The sequence below is a fragment of the Macaca nemestrina genome, chromosome 7 (genome assembly GCF_043159975.1).
Source record: "Macaca nemestrina isolate mMacNem1 chromosome 7, mMacNem.hap1, whole genome shotgun sequence".
Classification (NCBI taxonomy): Eukaryota; Metazoa; Chordata; class Mammalia; order Primates; family Cercopithecidae; genus Macaca; species Macaca nemestrina.
This window is the reverse complement of record NC_092131.1, coordinates 7,373,914-7,396,959: the sequence shown is the minus strand read 5'-3', so window position 1 is coordinate 7,396,959 and position 23,046 is coordinate 7,373,914. Positions and strand designations below refer to the sequence as shown.

The window sequence follows — 23,046 nt, the reverse complement described above, 5'->3', positions numbered from 1 at the left end:
AATGAAATCCTTAAATATATGGCCAATTGATTTTTGGCAAAAATGCCAAAAGATTCAGTAAGGAAAGAATAGTCTTTTCTTTTCTTTCTTCTTTCTTTTTTTTTTGAGACAGAGTTGCGCTCTGTAGCCCAGGATGGAGTGCAGTGGCGAGGTCTGGGCTCACTGCAAGCTCCACCTCCCGGGTTCATGCCATTCTCTGGCCTCAGCCTCCCGAGTAGCTGGGACTACAGGCGCCCACCACCACGCCTGGTTAATGTTTTGTATTTTCAGTAGAGATGGGGTTTCACCGTGTTAGCCAGGATGGTCTTGATCTCCTGACCTCGTGATCCGCCCATCTCAGCCTCCCAAAGTGCTGGGATTACAGGCGTGAGCCACTGCACCTGGCCAAGAATAGTCTTTTGAAAAAAGAGTGCTGGGACAATTGGATACCCACAAGCAAAAGAATGAAGTTGGAGCTGTACCTCACAAATAACAAAAATTAACTCAAAAAGGATCAGAAACTGAAATGAAAGAGCTAAAACCACAAAATTCTGAAAAGAAACTATAGCTGTAAATCTTCACAACCTTTGATTGGTCAGTGGTTTCTCAGATATGACACCAAAAACACAATCAATCAAAGATAAAATAAATTGGACTTCATCAAAATGAAAAACTTTTATACTTCAAAGGACTTATCAGTAGAGTGAAGAGACAACCTATATAATGAGAGCAAGTAATATATGAATAAGAAACTAGTATCCAGAATATATAAAGAACTATTATAGCTAACAATAAAAAGACAACCCAATTAAAAAGTAGGCAAAGGATCTGAATAGACACTTCTCTAAAGATATAAAAATTGTTAATAAGCACATGAAAAGATTCCCAACATCCTTGTCATTAGGGAAATACAAACCAAAACCACAATGAGATACTATTTCACACCCATTAGGATGGCTATAAAACACAACAACATGGAAAATAACAAGAGTGGGTGAGGATGTGGAAAAATGGGAAGCTTCCTATGTTGCTGGTGGGAAAGTAAAATGATACAGGTGCTGTAGAAAAGTCTGTCAGTTCCTCAAAGAGTTAAACATGGAATTACTATATAAGTCATTAAATCTATTTTGAGGTATATGCCCAAGAGAATTGAAAACATATATCCACCCAAAAACTTGTATTCAAATGGTCAGAGCAGCATTGCTGATAACCAAAAAGTGAAAATAACTCAAATGTCTATCAACTAATGAATGAATAAACAAAATATGAGATATATCCATTCAATGGGATATTATTTGGCAATAAAAAGGAATCCAGTATGGATACATGCTACAACATGGAGGAACCTTGAAAATGTTATGCCAAGTAAAAGAAGCCAGACACAAAAGGCCACATGTTATATGATCCCATTTATATGAAATGCCTAAATCTAGATATAGAGAAAGCAGACTAATAGTTGCCAGTGGGGAGGGAGAAGTGGGGAATGATTGTTAACCCATTTATACCTAGTGTTCCATAATTGGAATGCTAAACTTGTGGGAGTTATTTATATCTTACTGCTCAAGGTGATTGCCAAGGTCTGATTTTTCACAAAAAATTTTTGCAACTTCTGGCATAAATGGGTTAATGGGTAGAAGTTTCCTTTTGGGTTGATGAAATGTTTTGGAATTAGATAGTCATGATGGTCTCACAACCTTGTGAATATACTAAAACCCACTTAGTTGTATACTTTAATCTGCCCAGAAAGTGGGTTGAGCAAGGCCTGGAGCTCTTTGCAGGTAGAATTTGAAGTATTTGGGCAGACTGCTGGGCTCTGTCCTGGGGGTGTTCTCCTGTAACCGTGACGCACCAGTAGAACAGAACAATCCTACCTCAGATCATAAATTCCATGGACACAGCTTCAAAAATGGGGCTGCCTCAACCCAGATTAACTGTAGGTTGGGAGAGGCAGAAACTCTTTTGGAACCTGCCCATATCTTGATGTTATCTGCATGGAATTTATGGCCTAAGGTACAGATAATCTGTTCCATGCATTCTCTGTTGGTTTGTCTCTTGGTATTATTTATGAGCAAGTTGATACAATAGGAGGAAGAGGGTTTGGAATTTTAGGAAGCCTACTGTTGTCGTGTGGGAAATGCTGAACTTGGACATATTATTCTCTTTTGTTTTCATGACATTTTATAATTTATTCACAGCAAGTAATCTGGGAAGAATTTCATCTGCTATTAATATGATTCTCACCTTGTGAGGTGGGCAATCTACAAATGAAAAAACTAAGAGCCTGAGGGTGAATGGACAAGCATGATCCCACAGTGGGCTACTGACAGGACAGAAGATGGATGTCAGTCTTCCGACAGCTGGCCATCACTTTTCCCACAGTACCAGGTGGCTTATGAAGGGAGTGTCTTGTGACTTTTTGAACTAAAAGAAGAGGACAGGCGAGAAGGCCTGTGCTGAAGAGCCCCTGACCTGTGTGAGAAGAAGATGCCTCTGCGCAGGAAGCGGTGTGGTCTCTGGCCGGTGGCTCTCTCTATTCGGTTTATTAGCTCTTTGTCAATTTTACTGCTTCCAAACCGAACTGGAAAAAAGGAAGAGATGACTTTCTTAGGTGGCAGGAGGTTTAGTGATTAGATATTACTGAAATGAGGGTGAAAAGTGAGTGATCCATGCACAATCTTAATGAACACAAACCTCTTTAGGCCTTCTGCTAAAGGTCCTTACCCCCAACATAAAGTAAAAGGTCTTTGTATTAAAACAACATCTGAGATCAACACAACCAACAAAACAGGAAATAAATTACAACACAAAATGCTGTTTTGCCTGAGACTGGATTCTGATGGGAAACATACCCACAATGCAGTCCAGCTAGCAACTTTTGAACAAAATATAAACATACACATATAAAAATATGTATATATATATTTATTAAGGTAAAATTTATATTCATTGGCAACCATGATTGCTCACACTCTTTATTTGTTGAACCGAATTAATGTCTGTCTTCAAGTGAATTTTCCTTCATTGATAGATTGATAGTCTATACTCAAATCATGGAAAATGGGTTTGACTTAGATGAAAACATTTTAGTTCTGTTTCTTCTCTGACAATTAGTAATGATCTCAGAGTAAAGACTTCAATGGAATGGCAACAGTCTTTCTGAGCAGGAAGGCCCTCAAGGAAGGGCCTGATGGTGGGAACTGGCCCGCTGTGAGAAGTCACCGCTCTTAAGCTGACTTCCAGCCTTCTAGGTCCATAGTCAGTATCACTGGGAAACCTAAGTAATCTATGATTGACTTGTAGCTACTAAATGTTATAAACGGCCATTTCAATAGACCTTTCCCAAGTTCTGAAGCGCTCAAAAAAGGGGAAAAGCTTCTACTAAGCTGTCTACTATAGATCATTATTTTGAAATATATTTTGTTATTTTATTTTAAAATAATCCTTTGGGAATATAATGCACAATCAAAAGGTTTTAGGATCCATTTTTACTTGGCATTGAAGCTTCACTGAATTTATGATTAATTCAAAATTTAAAAACATCAATGCAATCAACTCAATGGGACCACTTCTAAAAGTTGAAGCTTTTTCTGGAAAGAAAGCAGAGGACGTACCAATGAGCTTATCATAGTCTATGCCTTTTGCACTGCTCGTCTGTACTGTCCATGGGTCCACAAAATCCTCTTCAGCTTCTGCGGCATCTGGGCCATGATTACTGGTAGGTGCTGGGTTCCCTGGAGGACAGTCAGCCTTGTAATCCTCCCCCATGGCCGCTTTGTAGCTCATTTTTAACGACAGCAACATCTTTACTGCAGAATCAATTTCATCCTGAGAAAGGAAACAAAAGTGATGGCTAAAAACATTACTAATCGCTGATATTTGCTGAATGCCTATTCTATGGCAGGCACTATGTTGAATGCTTTCACACACGTTACATTAGTTAGTGTCACAACCCTACGAGGCGGGCACTGTTGTCACTGTCCTTTTCCAGCTCAAGAATCTAAGACTCAGAGAGGTAAAGGAGTTTACCCATAGAATCACAGCAAGTCATTGGCTCAAAAACACTTCATTTTCATCTGTTATTCTAGTGCTACCACGAACACTTTGGGACAGTAGCAGTGACACAACATACACTGTCATTTATGACAAAGTTCATATACTAGAGATTTCTCAAACACCACTGATGCCAGAGAATGTGTGTGACAAGCTCCTTTAACTGAGTATCCTGGAGTTCTGTGTTGGAACTAGTTTTTACATTCCACACAGTTGAGATGAGTATTTATGGAAACTTTTTTTTTTTTTTTTTTTTGAGATGGAGTCTTGCTCTGTCACCCAGGCTGGAGTGCAGTGGCCGGATCTCAGCTCACTGCAAGCTCCGCCTCCCGGGTTCACGCCATTCTCCTGCCTCAGCCTCCCGAGTAGCTGGGACTACAGGCGCCCGCCACCTCGCCCGGCTAGTTTTTTTTGTATTTTTTAGTAGAGACGGGGTTTCACCGTGTTAGCCAGGATGATCTCGATCTCCTGACCTCGTGATCCACCCGTCTCGGCCTCCCAAAGTGCTGGGATTACAGGCTTGAGCCACCGCGCCCGGCTGAGTATTTATGGAAACTTAACCAATGATGCCACTAAGGATAGTAAGAGCAACTAAAACAGATAAAAGCAAGGACAAAAAATGTAGGCTCTCAGGTTATAAATTAAGGAGGGATTCATTGGGAAATAGTTATATCACCACATTTTAGAGTCTTATCAAACTATCTTGAAAAAAAAAAAAAAACAAACAAACAACAACCAAAAAACCAAAAAACCAAAGGTAAAATGCACCCTTGGGTAGTCTGGAAGTCTATTAAAGACTCTTTTGCAGGAGTTCATAGTGGCCATCCCTAGAAGCCTGGAGTTTAGAAAAGCAGGCCTAATTAAGCCTATTAGTCACTCTATGCCCTAAAGCTCTATTCCGGTAATTGGCCTTGCTAGATTAGATCACAAACAAAGAATATACACAGTCCAATTTGCTTACCAAGGGAAATACAAACATTTCCACTTATAGTTTATACAGAACATTCTTTCTTTTAAATCTCCTTAAATTCCTTTTACCATATACAGAATGTTCTATAAACATCAACCTCCATTCAGAGATAACAGTTCCATCAGATACAGCACCTGGGCCACAGAGGACTGCGATTCTGGAGAGATCTGTGTTTCAAACTAAAAAATTATCTGAGACTCATCATTTAAATGAGCCAGATTTGTGGAATCAGTAACCCAATGGATACAATTCATAGATGAGACGTTTGCCCAGGTTAGACAGGTAAGTATGTTCCACCCATCTCATTTCTGTAGTACCTAGGCTCAGTACTTGCAAAAAGTAAGTTTAGTACCTATAATCTATCCAATTATTTATGGGAAGGCTTACCTTGCTTTGAAGTACACTGCGGTCAGTATCCCTTAATAACTAGCTTTGTTGACATTTCATACTCTATCTGGTCTAATTCTGCTTGTAACTAGGAGGCTGTGCGAAAGTCAAACATTTAACCAACGTCCCTGCTCAAGGACCATCTGCATTTTGGAATAGCACTGAAATAAGACAAGCAGGCTCACCTTATCTATTTTCTTATAATCAGTCTTAATCAGTGTCTGAACCAGGACACTGAAACAGGATTCAAAGCTGATGTTAGCTGGGTGCAATGGCTCATGCCTGTAATCCCAGCACTTTGGGAGGCCAAGGCGGGCGGATCGTCTGAGCTCGTAAGTTCAAGACCAGCCTGGGCAACACAGCAAAACCCTGTCTCTACCAAAAATAGAAAAAATTAGCCAGGTATGGTGGCACACACCTGTGTTCCTAGCTAATCGGGAGGCTGAAGTGAGAGGATTGCTTGGGCTTGGGAGGCAGAAGTTGCAGTGAGCCGAGACTGTGCCACTACACTCCAACCTGGGTGATGAAGTGAGACTCCTACCCCCAAAAAACCCCAGAACATCAGTTTTTTTTTTTTTTTTTTTTTTTAAGACAGGGTCTCACTTCAGTCTCCTAAGTAGCTGGAACTACAGGTGTGTGCCACCATGCCACCATGTCTGGCTAATTTTTAAATTTTTTGTAGAGACAGGGTCTCACTATGTTGTCTAGGCTGGTCCCAAACTCTTGGCCTCAAGCGATCCTCCTGCCTTGGTCTCCTAAGTGCTGGGATTATAGGCATGAGCCACAGAGCCTGGCCAAAAGTTGATGTTCAGAAAAAAAAAAAAAGCCAGACACAAAACTGTATACTACCTGATTACATACAGTTCAAACACAGGTAGAGCTACCCCTGGTGGGAGGAGTCATGGCAGAGGCTGAGGGGCGTGAGGGTGGCTTCTAGGTGCTCTATGCTTGCTCTTGATTTGGGTGATGATTACACAGGTGTGGTCATTTTGTGAAAATTCAGTGAGGTGCCTGCTTATGATTAGCATATTTTTCTGTATGAATGGTATATTTTGATTTTAGAAGTTACTTAAACAAAAAGGAGAAGAAAAAGGCTCTGCTTTCTTTCTTAATACCTAAGACCTAGCATTGCTTCTTCAGTCCTGTTCAAACTACTTCCCCTCACAGCCCTCAGATTCTGACTTATTCCTCCCTAGGAAACTCACCGCTTTAATGAGTTGCTGCTACTGAAGGACGTGGCTCTTATTCTTTAGATACACGGGAGCAGAAAGGACCACTGAGGTCCATGGCCTAGATAAACAGCAGGCCAAGGAAGAGCTGGTGGTGCCCTCTCAGAGAACTGGCACTCCCAGTGTGGTTCAAACTATTTTGCTAAAAGTTAATTTTTAAAATTTCCAAAACATCAAGTGCTTCTACTACCAAGACATTTCAGGGTCAGATACAAATGTACTTCTGAATTTTTCATCACTTAACTCTGGTCTCATTGTGTAACCTCTGATGTCTTTAATGTGTGCCAGCCAACTGCATTAGTCAAATGATACACTTGGAAGAGTTATTATAAAATGTATCAAGTTGACTGAAATAATGAACATAACTGCAGTCACTAAGAATTACAAACCAAAAACATTTACTAAGTGTCATTCGAATTTGATATTAATGGACAAAAATATCACTGTCAACTTCCCAAAATGATAGGCTTACATAACCCCACTGGGTCTTTTATTTATTTTATCCCTTTGTTTTAAAATAACTTGGTTTAATCTTTTGAGCCCTACCTGGTGAGTAAATCTGTTTCTGTGAAAAAGTAACTTCTTTTTTTTTTTGACATTACTTTCTGTCAGTACTGTTTATTTCCTTTAAAATATGAGCTGGGTGCAGTGGCTTGCATTTATAATCCCAGCAACTTGGTAGGCTAAGGTGGGAGCCCAGGAGTTCGAGGGTGCACTGAGCTAGGATTGCACCACTGCACTCCAACATGGAAAGAGCAAGACCCTGTCTCAAAAAATACACACACACACACACACACACACACACACACACACACAAATAATGGTTTAAATCAGGGTCCCAAATAGTCAAAGTAAACTATTGGGGAATGTGAGATGGTTGACACCATCTGGTGACAAGCAAGGTGTTTGAAAAGATAACAGGTAACAGGAGTTGAAAGTGATGGAAGTTGGGCTGGGCGTGGTGGCTCCCACCTGTCATCCCAGTACTTTAGGAGGCTGAGGCGGGCAGATCACCTGAGGTCAGGAGTTCAAGATTAGCCTGGCCAATACGGCAAGACCCCGTCTCTACTAAAAATACAAAATTTAGCCGGGTGTGGTGGCAGGTGCCTATAGTCCCAGCTACTCAGGAGGCTGGGGCAGGAGAATCCCTTGAACTCAAGAGGCGGAGGTTGCAGTGAGCTGAGACCGCGCCAGTGCACAGCCTGGGTGACAGAGTGAGACTCTGCTTCAAAAAAAAAAAAAAAAAAAAAAAAGAGAAGTGATGGAAGTCATAGAGAAGCTGGGGGACCTAGGAGTGGAGTCACCCCGGAAGGAAATGAAATGCTTATGTTCTAGTTAAAGATACATATTGATGATGACACTTCTGAAATCTACTACAACAAAAGCCGAGACTTTTTTTTTTAAAGCATAATCCCGCAAGGACAAAGGAAACAAGAAGAGGGCGACAGCAACAAGGTTTCAAAGAAGCTGAAAAGCTGATGAATGACCAGTGCCTAAAAGCATGAGAGAAAAACAAATGCTAAGACACCGTGGAAATACCGGAACGTGACCGAGTGTACACTGCTATGGAATCGCCCAAAGGTTCAGACCTTAGTGACCTTGGGCGCTTACAGGAGTTGGGGGGAAAGCGGGTTATGAAAACAGGAGTGCTGGTTGAAGTCTCTTCAAGAAGTTATTGAGACCCCCTTGGGAGTGTCACAGTTTCCCCTCCATTCCAAGGTTTCACGTCGAGAGAGGACAGAGTTACAGGTCCCTAGACTGGGGACAATCTGCATAGTTGGGGCACTGGCAGCACACAGAGAATAAGGAGCTTCGGGGAAGGATCCCACAGCCCAGCCCTTCTCTCCCACTCAGCTGTAGAATGCTGGCAGTGGGACTCACCCCCTCTGAACAGTGGACTGGGGGAGCTTTCTCTAGGGAATCTCACTTAACTAATGAAAAGATCCAGGCTGGGTGCGGTGGCTCACGCCTGTAATCCCAGCACTTTGGGAGGCCAAGATGGGTGGATCACGAGGTCAGGAGATCGAGACCATCCTGGCTAACATGGTGAAACCCTGTCTCTACTAAAAATACAAAAAAATTAGCCGGGCGTGGTGGCGGGTGCCTGTAGTCCTAGCTACTCGGGAGGCTGAGGCAGGAGAATGGCATGAACCTGGGAGGCGGAGCTTGCAGTGAGCTGAGATGGCACCACTGCACTCCAGCCTGTGGGCAACAGAGCGAGACTCTGTCTCAAAAAAAAAAAAAAAAAAAAAAAAAAGACAAAAGAAAAGATCATCTAAAGACCTTGACACGAAAGATATTCCCCAACAAAAGGGGAGCAGCCTGATCACTCTCCAGGAAGTGGAACCCATGTTGATAAGCTCCTCCCCAACGAAAAGTACATCCAGCAGTTTTTACTGCACCCCCCAAAACACAAGCAAACAGCCAAGAAACACCAAACATTTGAGAATTGCCTCTAATATGAAAGGCAGGTAGGAAACAAATTAAGATGGAAGAAACTGAGATTATAAAGGATGTAGAGGACTTATGGAAAACTACCATTAAGATCTCAGACAGAGGCCGGGCGCGGTGGCTCAAGCCTGTAATCCCAGCACTTTGGGAGGCCGAGACGGGCGGATCACGAGGTCAGGAGATTGAGACCATCCCGGCCTACACGGTGAAACCCCGTCTCTACTAAAAAATACAAAAAACTAGCCGGGCGAGGTGGCAGGCGCCTGTAGTCCCAGCTACTCGGGAGGCTGAGGCAGGAGAATGGCGTAAACCCAGGAGGCGGAGCTTGCAGTGAGCTGAGATCCGGTCACTGCACTCCAGCCTGGGCGACAGAGCGAGACTCCATCTCAAAAAAAAAAAAAAAAAAGAAAAGAAAAGAAAAAAAAAGATCTCAGAAAAGGGTGGCACTGTACTGTAAGTCAGGGCAGAGTGCTATGAGGAAACTTCAGGGAGCACACATGCTCCTGGAGGTTAAAAATGACAGCAGAAATGGAAAATAGGAGGGTTAGAAAATCAGAGAAACATTCTCTGAATTAAAAAAAAAAAGTCTGTGAAGAGAGAAAACAGAAGAGATCAAAGAAATCATGATTTCTGAGAATTAATGGTCATGAGTTTCTAGTCTAAAAGGCAGGCTGAGTGTGGGGGTTCACGCCTGTAATCCTAGCACTTTGGGAGGCTGAGGCAGGCAGATCACGAGATCAGGAGTTTGAGACCAGCCTGGCCAACACAGCGAAACCCCATCTTTAGTAAAATACAAAAATTAGCCGGGCCTGGTGGCACATAACTGTAATCCCAGCTACTTGGGAGGCTGAGGCAGGAGAACTGCTTGAACCCAGGAGGCAGAGGTCACAGTGAGCCGAGATTGTGCCACCACACTCCAGCCTGGGTGACAGAGCGAGACTCCATCTTGCGGGGCGGGGTCGGGGGGTGGGGCAGGGAAGAAAGGCATACTGAGCCCACATGCCATGAAATTCCAGAACATTGGAACAAAGAAGATCCTGCCAACTTCCAAAAAGAAAAAACAAAGGAATGGCAACTGACTTCTCTGCAGCAAGCCCAGAAGCTAGGTGCCAGTAGAGCAGTGGCTCCAGCATTTCCAGGGGAAATCACTTCCATGCTAGAACCCTACACCCTACACCTGGTGTAGGGTTCTAGGTAAAATACATACACTTTCAGATGGGCAAGATCCCCCCAGAAATATTTCCTTTGCAGTATTTTTTCAGAAACAATTGGAAGATTTGCTCTGCCCGAAGAGTAAAGCAAAGAGGAATAAGACGAAGGAGCAGGAAACGGGGCACCCAATCAACAGGGGTGAAAGAAACCCCTGGGTCGACAGTGAAGAAAGACGCCAAGATGGGCAGTGTAGGACGCAAGAGTCACCAGTCCAGCGGGAAGCAGGCAGAAGGTTTTGGGAGAGATCTCCTCAAAAAGATGAACCTGATGGACTAGTTGATGTGTGTTGAAAGGAGATTCATTGGACAGGGAAAGGGCTTGGAGATACATTATCATTAGTATCACTGACATAAAAGTCAAGCAAACAGAAATTAAGACAAATATTAACTCCAGAGAAAACAAAAGCTGGGCGAGAAAGTTAGAGTACTCATTCTATCCTTGATGGTTCAGCTGTCCACGTCTATTTCCATGGTCATAATAATGTCAGTGTACAGATACTGACCTAACTACAACTGCAATACAGACGGGGAGACTGCCTGGATGGCAAGTGGTTGTGGAAGTACGAATTCTTCATTTCCACCTGAAAGTTCCCAACTTGAAAATCAACAAGGAACAATATAATAAGCAGAATATTTACAGATATGGGGCGTACATAACCAAAAGTTCGGCTAAAAGAATTGAGCAGGAAATAGGGAGAGGTGGGTTGGAGGGCCACTGTACTTCACAAAGGCTTTGAGAACCCCTGACTCTTTACACCACAGGCATCCCAATGTTGATAAAGGGAAAAATACATTTAAAACGATAACCAAGGCTGGCATGGTGGCTCATGCTGGTAATCCCAGCACTTTGGGAGGCGAAGGTGGACAGATCACCTGAAGTCAGGGGTTTGAGACCAGCCTGACCAACATGATGAAACCCCATCTCTACTGAAAATACAAAATTAGCTGGTTGTGGTGGCGCATGCCTGTAATTCCAGCTACTTGGGAGGCTGAGGCAGAAGAATCGCTTTAACCCGGGAGACAGAGGTTGCAGTGAGCTTAGATTGCGCCATTGCACTCCAGCCTGGGAAACAAGAGTGAAACTCCCTCTCAAAAAAAAAAAAAAAATTATAACCAAAACACCTCAGTCATTGAGGAAACCATCTATTCTAGAGTAACACAACCCTACAGACTTGGGAGGCTCAGCTGCCTTCGTGGAGAATCCAGCAAAATCATGTACCTTTGACGCATTTCCCGCTTTGAGGGACCTCACGAGCTCCCCTTGTGTGGCGATGCTGTTGAACAGCTCCAGCGGAGAGGCACAGGGCTCGCTGTTGGGCATGTTTGCCATCTCTCAGGAAGTATGTTCACGGCCAGCCTGAGGTCAGAGGCTTCGTTCAGCAGACAGTCAAGACTGGTGGCGGGGCGGGGTGGGGGGCACGGGGAAGGAGAGAGAAGAAAAACGAGAGAATAACAAAACATCGTAGCTGTTTTTCCTTTCCTGTATTGAGTCCTTTTTTCCGAAAAGGTTGTGAGGTGAGTTACAATAAAGGACATGGATAATATAATAAAAAGAGAAGCAGAAATTCGGGGCCATGAAGAAGAGGAAAACCATCAAATGCCAATGCTGAAGACTAAAGGAGTGGCTAGGATTTACTGACTTAAGGTCTGCAAAAGAGGGGCCTCCTAGTCAAGATCAAGTTTGCACCTGGTGATGCCCCCTGTGCCCCACCCAGTGCCCAGAGCACTGGAGGACTCTTGTTTGCTCAGGGTCTAAATACCAATGTGTTTTTTTTTTTTTTTTTTTGAGACAGAGTCTTGCTCTGTTGCCCAGGCTGCAGTAGGCAACTCGGCTCACTGCAAGCTCTGCCTCCCAGGTTCATGCCATTCTCTCACCTCAGCCTCCCAAGTAGCTGGGACTACAGGTGCCTGCCACCACGCCCGGCTAATTTTTGTATTTTTAGTAGAGAACAGGGTTTCACCGTGTTGGCCAGGATGGTCTCGATCTCCTGACCTTGTGATCCGCCCATCTCGGCCTCCCAAAGTGCTGGGATTACAGGCGTGAGCCACCACGCCCGGCCAATACCAATGTGTTTTAATAAACCTAAGTTCACTAGTGCCAAAAACTTCTGGCAAATTACTATTTGATGTTTTCTTTTTTTTTTTTGAGATGGAGTCTTGCTCTGCCACCTAGGCTGGAGCGCAGTGGCGCGATCTTGGCTCACTGCAACCTCTACCTCTGGGGTTCAAGCGATTCTTCTGCCTCAGCCTCCCAAGGCTGCCTGCCACCATGCCCAGCGAATTTTTGTATTTTTAGTAGAGGGAGGGTTTCAACATGTTGGCCAGGCTGGTCTTGAACTCCTGACCTCAGGTGATCCTCTCACTTCAGCCTCTGGAAATGTTGGGATTACAGGTGTGAGCCAAGGCACCCATCCTCTATTTGCTGTTTATCTTAATTGCCTTGGGAATGAATTATCGGGCTTTTGGACCCATAACTAATATATCGCTGAGCAAATGTCTTCCACTGCTGGCCAGCTGCTTTCAAAGTGAGCTCTGGGGTGGAGGACAGGGCCTTACCTGTCCTAGGTTCCACATGGCGTAAGGACTGTCTCCAGTCTGTCCATTCCGCATGCTGCCTTATTTAACTACGAACCTTTGGAGAAGGTGTGTCTGTACCTCCTATTAGTTATGATTCACTATTACCCTTGCAGAAGGTGAGGACAGGGCAGACAGAGACTGTGCTGCCATCAAACCCTTCTTGGCTCAATCATTTCCTCTAAGTGTCAAGTTTTCTCACCTATAAAATGGCACCGCCAGGAACTTCTTCCTCTACCCCAGGCTCTTATGAGAACGAAATGAGGAAAAAAAGGCATGGTAGCACTTTGTAAACTGTAAAGCAAGATGTAACTACGTTACGAGTACTGTTATTAAATTTCTTGTGTTTCTTAGGGTTTCAAAGACTGGCTGAACTCCAGCTTCATTTTAGCTTGCTGTAAAACCTTGGAGGAGAAGGAAAATGACAAGGCTAGTGCCTGAGCTGCTAACTTTGAACACCTCTGTACCTGTTATTGTTCTAAGCACCTTATATGTATCAATTCACTTAAGCCTTGTGGCAGTCCTATGAAATAGATTTCTTATCTCCATTTCAAAGATGAGGCACAGAGGGGTTAAAAAAAACTTGCCCACGGCTGGGCATGGTGGCTCATACCTGCAATCCTGGCACTTTGGGCAATATAGTGAGACTCTACAAAAAAATGAGAAAAAAAAAAAATTAGCTGGGCACGGTGGTGGGCCTGTAATCCCAGCTACTTGGGAGGCTGTAGTGGGAGGATGACTTGAGCCCGGGAGTTTGAGACTTCAGTGAGCTATGTTTGCGTCACTTTACTCCAGCCTGGGTGACAGAGTAAGACCCTGTCTCTAAAAAATAAAAATAAAATAAAATAAAAGCTTGCCCACGTTAACATCACAAGGAAATGGCAGAGGTGTGCTATAAACTCTAGTAGTTTGACTCTAGAGCCTACACTTTCTTTTTTTTTTTTTTTTTTTTTGAGACAGAGTCTTGCTCTGTCGCCCAGGCTGGGGTGCAGTGGCCGGATGTCAGCTCACTGCAAGCTCCGCCTCCCGGGTTTAGACCATTCTCCTGCCTCAGCCTCCCGAGTAGCTGGGACTACAGGCGCCCGCCACCTCGCCCGGCTAGTTTTTTGTATTTTTTAGTAGAGACGGGGTTTCACCGTGTTAGCCAGGATGGTCTCGATCTCCTGACCTCGTGATCCGCCCGTCTCGGCCTCCCAAAGTGCTGGGATTACAGGCTTGAGCCACCGCGCCCGGCCGAGCCTACACTTTCAACCATTATCCTACAAATGACTTATCTCTATGAATCAAACATATACATTTGTGGTGTCATTTATTTTACTCTATCCTATCCATTTGTTAAATATTTGCTGTAAAATTATGTAAATTGGCCAGGCTGAGGTCAGGAGTTTGAGACCAGCCTGGCCAACATGGTGAAACCCTGTCTCCACTAAAAATACAAAAAAATTAGCTGGGTGTGGTGGCGCACACCTGTAGTTCCAGATACTTGGGAGGCTGAGGTGGGAGAATTGCTTGAAACTGGGAGGTGGAGGTTTCAGTGAGCTGAGATCACGCCACTGCACTCCAGCCTGGGTGACAGAGAGGTTCTGTCTCAATTAAAAAAAAAAAAGTATGTAAATTGGCCAGGTGTGGTGGCTCATGCCTGTAATCCCAGCACTTTGGGAGGCCGAGGGTGGATCACTTGAGGTCAGGAGTTCGAGACTAGCCTGGCCAACATGGTGAAACCCTGTCTTTACTAAAAATACAAAAATTAGCTGGGCGTGGTGGCATGTACCTGTAGTCCCAGCTACTTGGGGGGCTGAGGTATGAGAATCACTGGAACCTGGGAGGCAGAGGTTGCAGTGAGCCGAGACCATGCCACTGTACTCCAACCTGGGCAACAGAGAGAAAGACTGTCTCAAAACCAAAAAAATTCCAAAAAGTATGTAAATCATGGGTGCCGTGAGAGGTGGCTCACACCTGCAATCCAAGTGCTTTGGGAGGCTAAGGCGATTGCTTGAGCGCAGGAGTTCAACAGTAGCTTGGGTAATGTTAGGCCTCTGAGTCCAAGCTAAGCCATTATATCCCCTGTGACCTGCACGTACACATCCAGATGGCCAGTTCCTGCCTTAATGGATGACACTACACCACAAAAGAAGTGAAAATGGCCTGTTCCTGCCTTAACTGATGACATTACCTAGTGAAATTCCTTCTCTTTGCTCATCTTGGCTCAAAAGCTCCCCATGGTGACCCCCGCCCCTCCCTGCCAGAGAATTACCCCCTTCGTAATTTTCCTTTACCCACCCAAATCCTATAAAGCGGCCCCACCCCACCTCCCTTCGCTAACTCTCTTTTCAGACTCAGCCCGCCTGCATCCAGGTGAAATAAACAGCCTTGTTGCTCACACAGCCTGTTTGGTGGTCTCTTCACACGGACACAAGTGACACAAGTGAAAGGTAACATGGATAGTGAGACCCTGTCTCTCCAAAAATTTTTTATAAAAAAACAAAAATTGAAAAAAAGGTATGTAGGCCGGGCGCGGTGGCTCAAGCCTGTAATCCCAGCACTTTGGGAGGCCGAGGCGGGCGGATCACGAGGTCAGGAGATAGAGACCATCCTGGCTAACACGGTGAAACCCCGTCTCTACTAAAAATACAAAAAAAGGCCGGGCGCGGTGGCTCAAGCCTGTAATCCCAGCACTTTGGGAGGCCGAGTCGGGCGGATCACGAGGTCAGGAGATCGAGAACATCCTGGCTAACACGGTGAAACCCCGTCTCTACTAAAAATACAAAAAACTAGCCGGGCGAGGTGGCGGGCACCTGTAGTCCCAGCTACTCGGGAGGCTGAGGCAGGAGAATGGCGTAAACCCGGGAGGCGGAGCTTGCAGTGAGCTGACATCCGGCCACTGCACTCCAGCCTGGGTGACAGAGCAAGACTCCGTCTCAAAAAAAAAAAAAGAAAAAAAGGTATGTAAATCAAAATTTATTTAAGTCAATTAAAGTATAACACTGAAAACCAGGATAGGACAGCAGCCAGTTTCTTTCTCTTCCTTGATGAGAACCACCTCAATTCCCAGAAGGGGAGGTTTGGTGAGATAACTGACTCAGATAAGAAAGCATCCAGTTTAGGGAGGAATGCAGAAGTACCCTCTGCCTAGGGCTAGAGAGGAGAACTCCCAGACTCTCCCATTCCCTCCCCAGCAACAAGCTGAGCAAATCAGTCGTTATCCATTTCTCTCTAAGGTCTTTGCCCATATCAAATAACAATCAAACTCATGAAAATTACTTCTAGCCACAAATCATCAAACATCACGTCCAGATACTTATCCTGAATTCTCCCAACTCTCAAAGCTGGGTGTTACTCTATACACCTTGCAATAGCAGACAAGAGGCTGACGGCTCCATTGCTAGGGAGTAGCTAAGCCAGAATCTGATTGCCAAGCCCCCTCGCTCATGTGCTTTCTCAGAAGCCCTGCTGCTCCCTGCTGCCTGCCTGCCTGAAATGTCTCACACCCTTCTCTGCCTGAACTCTGCTGATTCTTTCCAATTTTAACTCAGCTCTTCACAGCCTCTCCTGACACCTGTGCTTCTGGGACCAAGTTGGTTGATCCATCCTCTGTGATCCCCAAACACTCCTTTAGTAACTTTATGAAAGCACTTACACTGCAGTTTAGTTACTCAAGTCTTCCCCAGCAGACAGAAAAGGTAAGCACTGGGTTTATTCTTCCGTGTAATTCTAGTACCTGACACACAGCTTATAAAAAAATATTTACCTAATGAATGAATCTCCTTAGTCATCTAGTTCAACTTTTTCCTCTCAGGTTTATCTGTAGAATGTCTTTACTTGTTCCAGTTGAAGTCTGATTCCCCCAGGACTTTAGATGGCCTCTTGTTTAATGTACTGGTACTGAGTTGAGCCTTCCCAGATCTGTGGAGAGCCAGGCTGGTCTCCTGGGGTCTTCTCCAGGTCTCCCATCCCTAGTCTGGTTTCTTCACCCTCTGCTAACATCTGCCCACCATCCTGGTCAATATTTTTGGAATTCCTTTTGGTTTACCCTGTTCTTCCAAAAAAAAGCAGTGCCCTGCGTGGAAGGCAACAAAGCAGCAGCAGTAAGGTTTTGAAGTTAATCAAGTATAAAAATTATTCTTAAAAATCCCTGGAGAAAGTGCCAGGTAGAATGCGTGGGTGATCCCAGGAGAGCCAATCTCCCATTGCAATAGAATAGATAACTGTTTCTTTGCTAGAGGATCAGCTAGATAAACTGTACTTGCATTTAGGGTCCCTGTTGCAGGGAAAAACATGTGTCTATAACTATCAGAACTCCATTTAAGAAGCACATGGGACCGAGGTGGGCGGATCGCGAGGTTAGGAGACCGAGACCATCCTGCCTAATACAGTGAAACCCCGTCTCTACTAAAAATACAAAAAATTAGCCGAGCCTGACGGCGGGCGCCTGTACTCCCAGCTACTTGGGAGGCTGAGGCAGGAGAATGGCGTGAACCCGGGAGGCAGAGCTTGCAGTGAGCCGAGATCGCGCCACTGCACTCCAGCCTGGGTGACTGAGCGAGACTCTGTTTCAAAAAAAAAAGAAGCACATGGGAATGAAATTAGACTGAGGAAATAGCAAATGATTATGATCACAAGGCATATATTTTGTGTGGGAATCAACCACACTATTGAAATCATGTGTGTGTGTGTGTGTGTGTGTGTGTGTATGATGCAACTTTCTGTGTGGTCAGAGACAAAGAGAATGGAACTACCATCTTCCTCATTTCATGCATTTATCAGTTTATCCCATTTATTGTGTAAATGTTCTTCTTCCCCCTACCTATCAACATCCTCTTTTATTTCTTTGTTGACTTTCAGAATTGAGTTGAACTTCAGAGGTTTTTCTTTTCTTTTTTTTTTGAGACAGAGTCTCGCTCTGTCCCCCAAGCTGGAGTGCAGTAGCTGGATCTCAGCTCACTGCAAGCTCCGCCTCCCAGGTTTACGCCATTCTCCTGCCTCAGCCTCCCGAGTAGCTGGGACTACAGGCGCCCGCCACCTCGCCCGGCTAGTTTTTTGTATTTTTTAGTAGAGACGGGGTTTCACCATGTTAGCCAGGATGGTCTCGATCTCCTGACCTTGTGATCCGCCCGTCTCGGCCTCCCAAAGTGCTGGGATTACAGGCTTGAGCCACCGCGCCCGGCTGAACTTCAGAGGTTTTTCAACTTGAAGTTCATGAACATCTGAAATTACCTTAATGCTTGCAAGTACATTGGTATGTGCATGGTTTTGAGCAACGTCTCCTGGCTTCGTAACCTTTCCAAAGGAGGCTGAGATGCCAAAAGGTTAAGGACCATTGTCTTCAGTGTTTACCAAATAAATTGCAAATAGAACATTAAGTCTTTAAGAGAATTAGATTTACCTGTTTAACAAATACTACACTCTGAAACAAAGAAATGCAGTTATAACCAGTGAAGTACTCTATTATCTTCCCTAAACAAAAGTACTGGGCGTGTAAAGAGCAAAACTGCCTACTCCAAAGCAGATCACAGCAGACCTTCAAGGAGAAAGCTAAAAAGGCTCTTGAAAATTAACCCCCAACCCCCTTTTCGAGAACTTGAATCTTGTGCTCATTGTGAAATTTTCCACTGTTGTGGAGGAGCATAATAGGCACTTAAAGAAACTGGGTATTGTATTGGGATGAGGAGTGGAAAGAATTATAGAATTGTTTAACAGAACAACATGATAAAGACTTGGGTTGCATAAAAATCATCTCACAGAGAAGATCAGGACACACTGATTCTGCAATCTGGGGAAGGGTGGCATCAAGACAGCCAATTCTGGAGCAGCTGAGAAGAAAATGTAGCCCAGGAGTGTTTCTGAATCCCTGGAATATCACCAGGAGGTAGAATACCATCCTTTAAATCTTGGCCCCAGAGTGTAAGTGACTATGCCTTTGGACTGGAAAGTTCCCAGAGGACAAGAAAATGACTTCTTTAGAGCAAGGATTTCTTGACACCTTCTGGGACCCATTATGTTCCACTTGTTTTTTTTTTTAAACACTAAAAGAAAGATCGCTTTCCCCTCCAAATAACAAATGAACATTATCTTAAAAGGCAAAGCCATTAATTTATATGAAGCCAGGCACTAGACACTTTGGGGTGTCACAACAAGAATGACAATACGTTCTGATGTTGAGCACAGAAGGGGGCTGCATCAGTGAAAACTATGACAGACAGCATGAGAGTGCTGGGAGGCAAGCTACAAATCCAAGCACGCGACTGCTCAGCCAGGATCTCTATTCCCTATGGGAGCAGTGAATTACCTGAACTTTCGGTCAATGGAAGAAGTAAAATGCATAACACCCTAATCCTAAAGACACAAGTCCTGACCCCCTAAACCAAGGTTTTCAGCACTTTGGTAAAAACACTAACAAGCTCTAAGCCTGGCAAAGATGGCAATACATACCCACGTTGTGGAAGACTCTGCAGAGGTGGCCACTGGTCACGCTGGGCAGTTGAGCAGCTGAAAATGCCCAGCCCAGCCAGAAATGGTCTTTAATACTCTTCCCCTCTTTCTTTCAGTTTCCCTTCTGAAAAAAGAGGCTTTTCCTTTTGTTTACCAGTCCCCACCCTGCATTCAGCTAAGCTTTTCTTATAAATCGCCCTGATTCTCAGAAACACTTGAGCTCTTGACCAACCTTCTTGATGAGACTGTCCAATCAGAGGTGGGCTGCCTGGGACCAGGTTGAGACCAATGAAACCCTCCTGAGAATCGAGCCATTAGCTGGGCATTGCATCAGCCACCCCTCACCCCCCGCTGGCCTCCAAATAACCTCTCCACCCTCTTCCCGTTCCCCACCCTCAGTGTCAGTGTGACTGATTTTGTGGAGTCGTGGGCGCTAGAAAGAGAAACCGTAAATTCCCCGCATTTGTTCACCGAGGCGGCGCAGTGTAGTGGAAAGATCGGGAGTTCTGAGGTCACAGACGCCTGGGTTTCAATCCCAGCTTGGACTTATTCGAAACCTTGGGCAAGGGTCACATTACTTTTCTGCTTCCCTTCGGTTTCCTCATCTGTGAAATGGGCATGGAGAAGCCTGCTAACATTACCATTGAGCGGACTAAGTGCAACACTAGGCAAAGTCTCTGGCACATGGCAAGCGCTAAATAAAAATGGGGGCCTCTCTTCTCGGGAAAAAAGAAGAGATGGAGATGATGAAGGGTTGATGCCGGTGGGAAAGGGGGACGGGGTGGGTCGGCGGCGCTCACAGGAAAGGAGCAAGGGGTCGGTGGCAGGATCCGCGCCCTTCACGGTGCCAGAATGCGGCGAGCAGCAAGCCGGGCTCTCAGGATACTGCCTGGAGGGCCAGGCCGCTGGGCGCCGCGCGGGCGTCCCTCCATTACTCCCTCCCTTGTTCCCTCACTCCGCCCCGGCCTCACTCCCCTCGCTTACCCGGCCCACCCGGGCCCGTCAGCACTCCCGGCTCAGCCACGGGTTGTCTCCGGGGCGTCCGTGGAAACGCCATCCGGACGGAACAACTTCCGGCCCGACGGCGCCATCATTGGTTGTTCACGCGGGGGCGGGGCAGAGGGCTCCACTGATTGGCTGGCGGCCCCGGGGCCGCGTCGCAACGTGACTGGACAGTGGTGTGCTGGCCGGTCTGCCTCCGGGAGAACCGAGCGCTTCCGGTGCGTGTGGTGAGCGGCGGGCCCCGGGCTGGAGGGGGCCGGGACTGGGCAGCGTCCATAAGCGCCCCGCGCCTCTTAACGCGGTCTCTCATAGCCGCTCGCCTTCCTATCACTTCCTGTTCCTTCAGAAAGCGCTGTGCCTGGGACCAACCTTACTTCTTACTATTGACAGCTCGGCTAACTCCTATTCATCTTTCAAAATCCATCTCTGGTCGTATCTTGTTTGTTGCCTTCATCAGTCTGGGGCCTCCGGGGGATCTGTGTTTTGTGTTTAATTTCCACCCACACAAGACCCAGCATAGGGCTTGACAAAGAGTAGGTAATCAGGAAATGTTTGTTGAATGGCAATATCCTATTTCTTTTACTTCCTCAGCATCTCCCCCTCCCACCTGTTTGCATTCCAGAAATATTTTTGGACGCTGGGCATTGAATAGTGAACAAAACACAGAAAGCCCTGTCCTCATGGGGCTGACATGCTGATAGTGATTGTCAGAGTCACTCGCTTCTTCCTTAGACTCTTCTCCAGTGTCCCTGCCTTCCCTTCCATCTGTCTCAGTTCCTCTTAGTTTAATCCCTCACCACCTTCCAGAGGGAGCACGGGCACTCTGGTGGTGGGAATCTGTGGGATCCTTTTGACAGCAAGGAGTCGGGTGCGTGGTGGGTGGTGCCTGGGCAGAGGAGTTGAGAGTGGCCTGGGGACCAGGTTTAGCATTTGGAGAACAGAAATGCCAAATTATTTGCAGTGCACGGTTCCATTAGTTTATAATTAGTCTTTTATATTAGTTCCATCTGAGATGAGCTGGCTGGCTGGCTTTAGAAGTTTTGTTTTTGTTTGTTTTTTTTTTTTTGAGACGAAGTCTTGCTCTGTAGCCCAGGCTGGAGTGCAGTGGCGTGATCTCCACTCACCACAATCTCTGCCTCCCGGGCTCAAGCAATTCCGCGGCCTCAGCCTCCAGAGTAGCTGGGATTAGAGGCACGCGCCACTGTACCCAGCTAATTTATTTTTTATTTTTATTTTTATTTTTAAAAAATTTTTAGTAGAGGTGGGGTTTCACCATGTTAGCCAGGCAGGTCTTGAACTCCTGACCTCAGGTAATCTGCCCGCCTCGGCCTCCCAAAGTGCTAAGATTACAGGCGTGAGCCACTGTGCCCACCCATTTTATTTGAACTCTGGCTTTGTGTGTGGAAGTTGTTACCTGCCTAGAATGGGCTGTGAACAGGGGCGGCATTACTAGAGGAGACTGACTACAGACATTTATGGAATGATGACCTGACTTGTAGACCAGTGAAACCCTCAGGCGAATGGTGCCATTTGGGGGAAAGGTGTGGAAGGGGTTGGGTGGTTGATTCCAGGGGACATTGGAACCCATTGTCTAGCAGAAGAGATGGGTAATAGGCTGTCTGGAATGACTTAGCAAAGGACTTGGAGGGAATCTGTTTAATATGATCTGACTCCACCTGTTGGGAGATGGAGGCGGACCTTGGCCTGTTTGATTAAGTTTGGGTGCACTGGATTTTCTTGGAAGTTAGTCTATTGCCTGAGCGTTCTGTGCTGTTCCACCGCGCCCTCTGCTGTCCTGGGTGTGCCCAGCACCCTTCTTTTTCTCTGGATTGTACTTGGTGCTAACAGCATAGAAGTAAAACATTGATCCAGACCAAAGCACTTCTTTCTGGGAACTAATTGATAACAATGTATTGTGCATGAAGGTTCAGAATTTCAGAAAGAATTTTTTTTTGAGACTAAGTTTCACTCTTGTCGCCTAGGCTGAGGTGCAGTGGCCCGATCTCGGCTCACTGCAACGAGGGAGTGAGGAGGCTCAACATGCCTCCTGGATTTAAGTGATTCTCCTGCCTCTGCTTCCTGAGTAGCTGGGATTACAGGCGTGTGCCACCATGCGCGGCTAATTTTTGTATTTTAGTAGAGACAGGGTTTCACCATGTTGGCCAGGCTGGTCTCGAACTTGACCTCAGGTGATCTGCCCACGTCGGCCTCCCAAAGTGCTGCGATTACAGGCGTGAACCACTATGCCCTGCCCAGAAAAGATTTTTTTTTTTTTTTTTAACAAGTAGAAATTCACTGCAGCGTGAATCTGTGTTGGGAGTGAAACGGGTGAATTTGGATCATGCCCTCAGAATTGCTTCCTGCACACTTGGGTGGACCAACACCTTAGGCCTCCAGCTGGCTGCTACAGAGATGGGATATCTGGGGGAAGAATGTTTCAGGCAGAGAGAAAAGAGGGAAGGGCTGGAGCACAGGGAAAGGATGCAGAGGAGCGTGGCAGGCCTTTCTCACCATGGATCCTGGACATCTTTTGATTTCAGTATTTTCAGACCTAACCTTGTTCATGATGATGAGCATATGTTCTCACTGGTTGCTAATAAGCAGTGCAGCAGGCTTTCTTTATACATTTATCTTCATGGATTTATACATCTAGCAAACATATGCTAGTATTTGTGTAGGATAGAGTTCTACAGTGGGGTTGGTGAGGTGAAAATGATGTGTTTAAACTTGTAACACATATGACCAAAATGGACCTTCCAAAGGC

The 23,046-nt window shown here is 45.5% G+C and overlaps 2 protein-coding genes across 6 annotated transcripts in view; one reads left to right on the top strand and one right to left on the bottom strand.

Annotated features, from left to right (window-relative positions):
• The window catches only part of WARS1 (tryptophanyl-tRNA synthetase 1), a 44,596-nt gene extending 24,195 nt beyond the window's left edge, over positions 1 to 20,401 (bottom strand). Inside the window, exons 1-4 of one of the 2 annotated variants that reach the window (XM_011716997.3) lie at positions 20,265 to 20,401; positions 11,497 to 11,670; positions 3,591 to 3,804; positions 2,449 to 2,557 (exon numbers count right to left, since the gene is read on the bottom strand). In XM_011716997.3, coding sequence (XP_011715299.1) covers positions 2,449 to 2,557; positions 3,591 to 3,804; positions 11,497 to 11,607 — 434 coding nt within the window. In that variant the 5' untranslated portion in view covers positions 11,608 to 11,670; positions 20,265 to 20,401. Of the gene's footprint in view, positions 1 to 2,448; positions 2,558 to 3,590; positions 3,805 to 11,496; positions 11,671 to 19,280; positions 19,599 to 20,264 lie in introns of those variants that run through there. The other variant, XM_011716998.3, reaches the window with a different exon arrangement.
• Positions 20,402 to 20,417: 16 nt separating this feature from the next.
• LOC105467418 (WD repeat domain 25) overlaps positions 20,418 to 23,046 on the top strand; it is a 153,409-nt gene continuing 150,780 nt past the window's right edge. Inside the window, exon 1 of one of the 4 annotated variants that reach the window (XM_011717002.3) lies at positions 20,418 to 20,500. The gene's annotated coding sequence lies outside the window, so the exon portion shown is untranslated. Of the gene's footprint in view, positions 20,816 to 23,046 lie in introns of all 4 variants that reach the window. The other 3 variants (XM_011717003.3, XM_011717000.3, XM_011716999.3) reach the window with 3 other exon arrangements.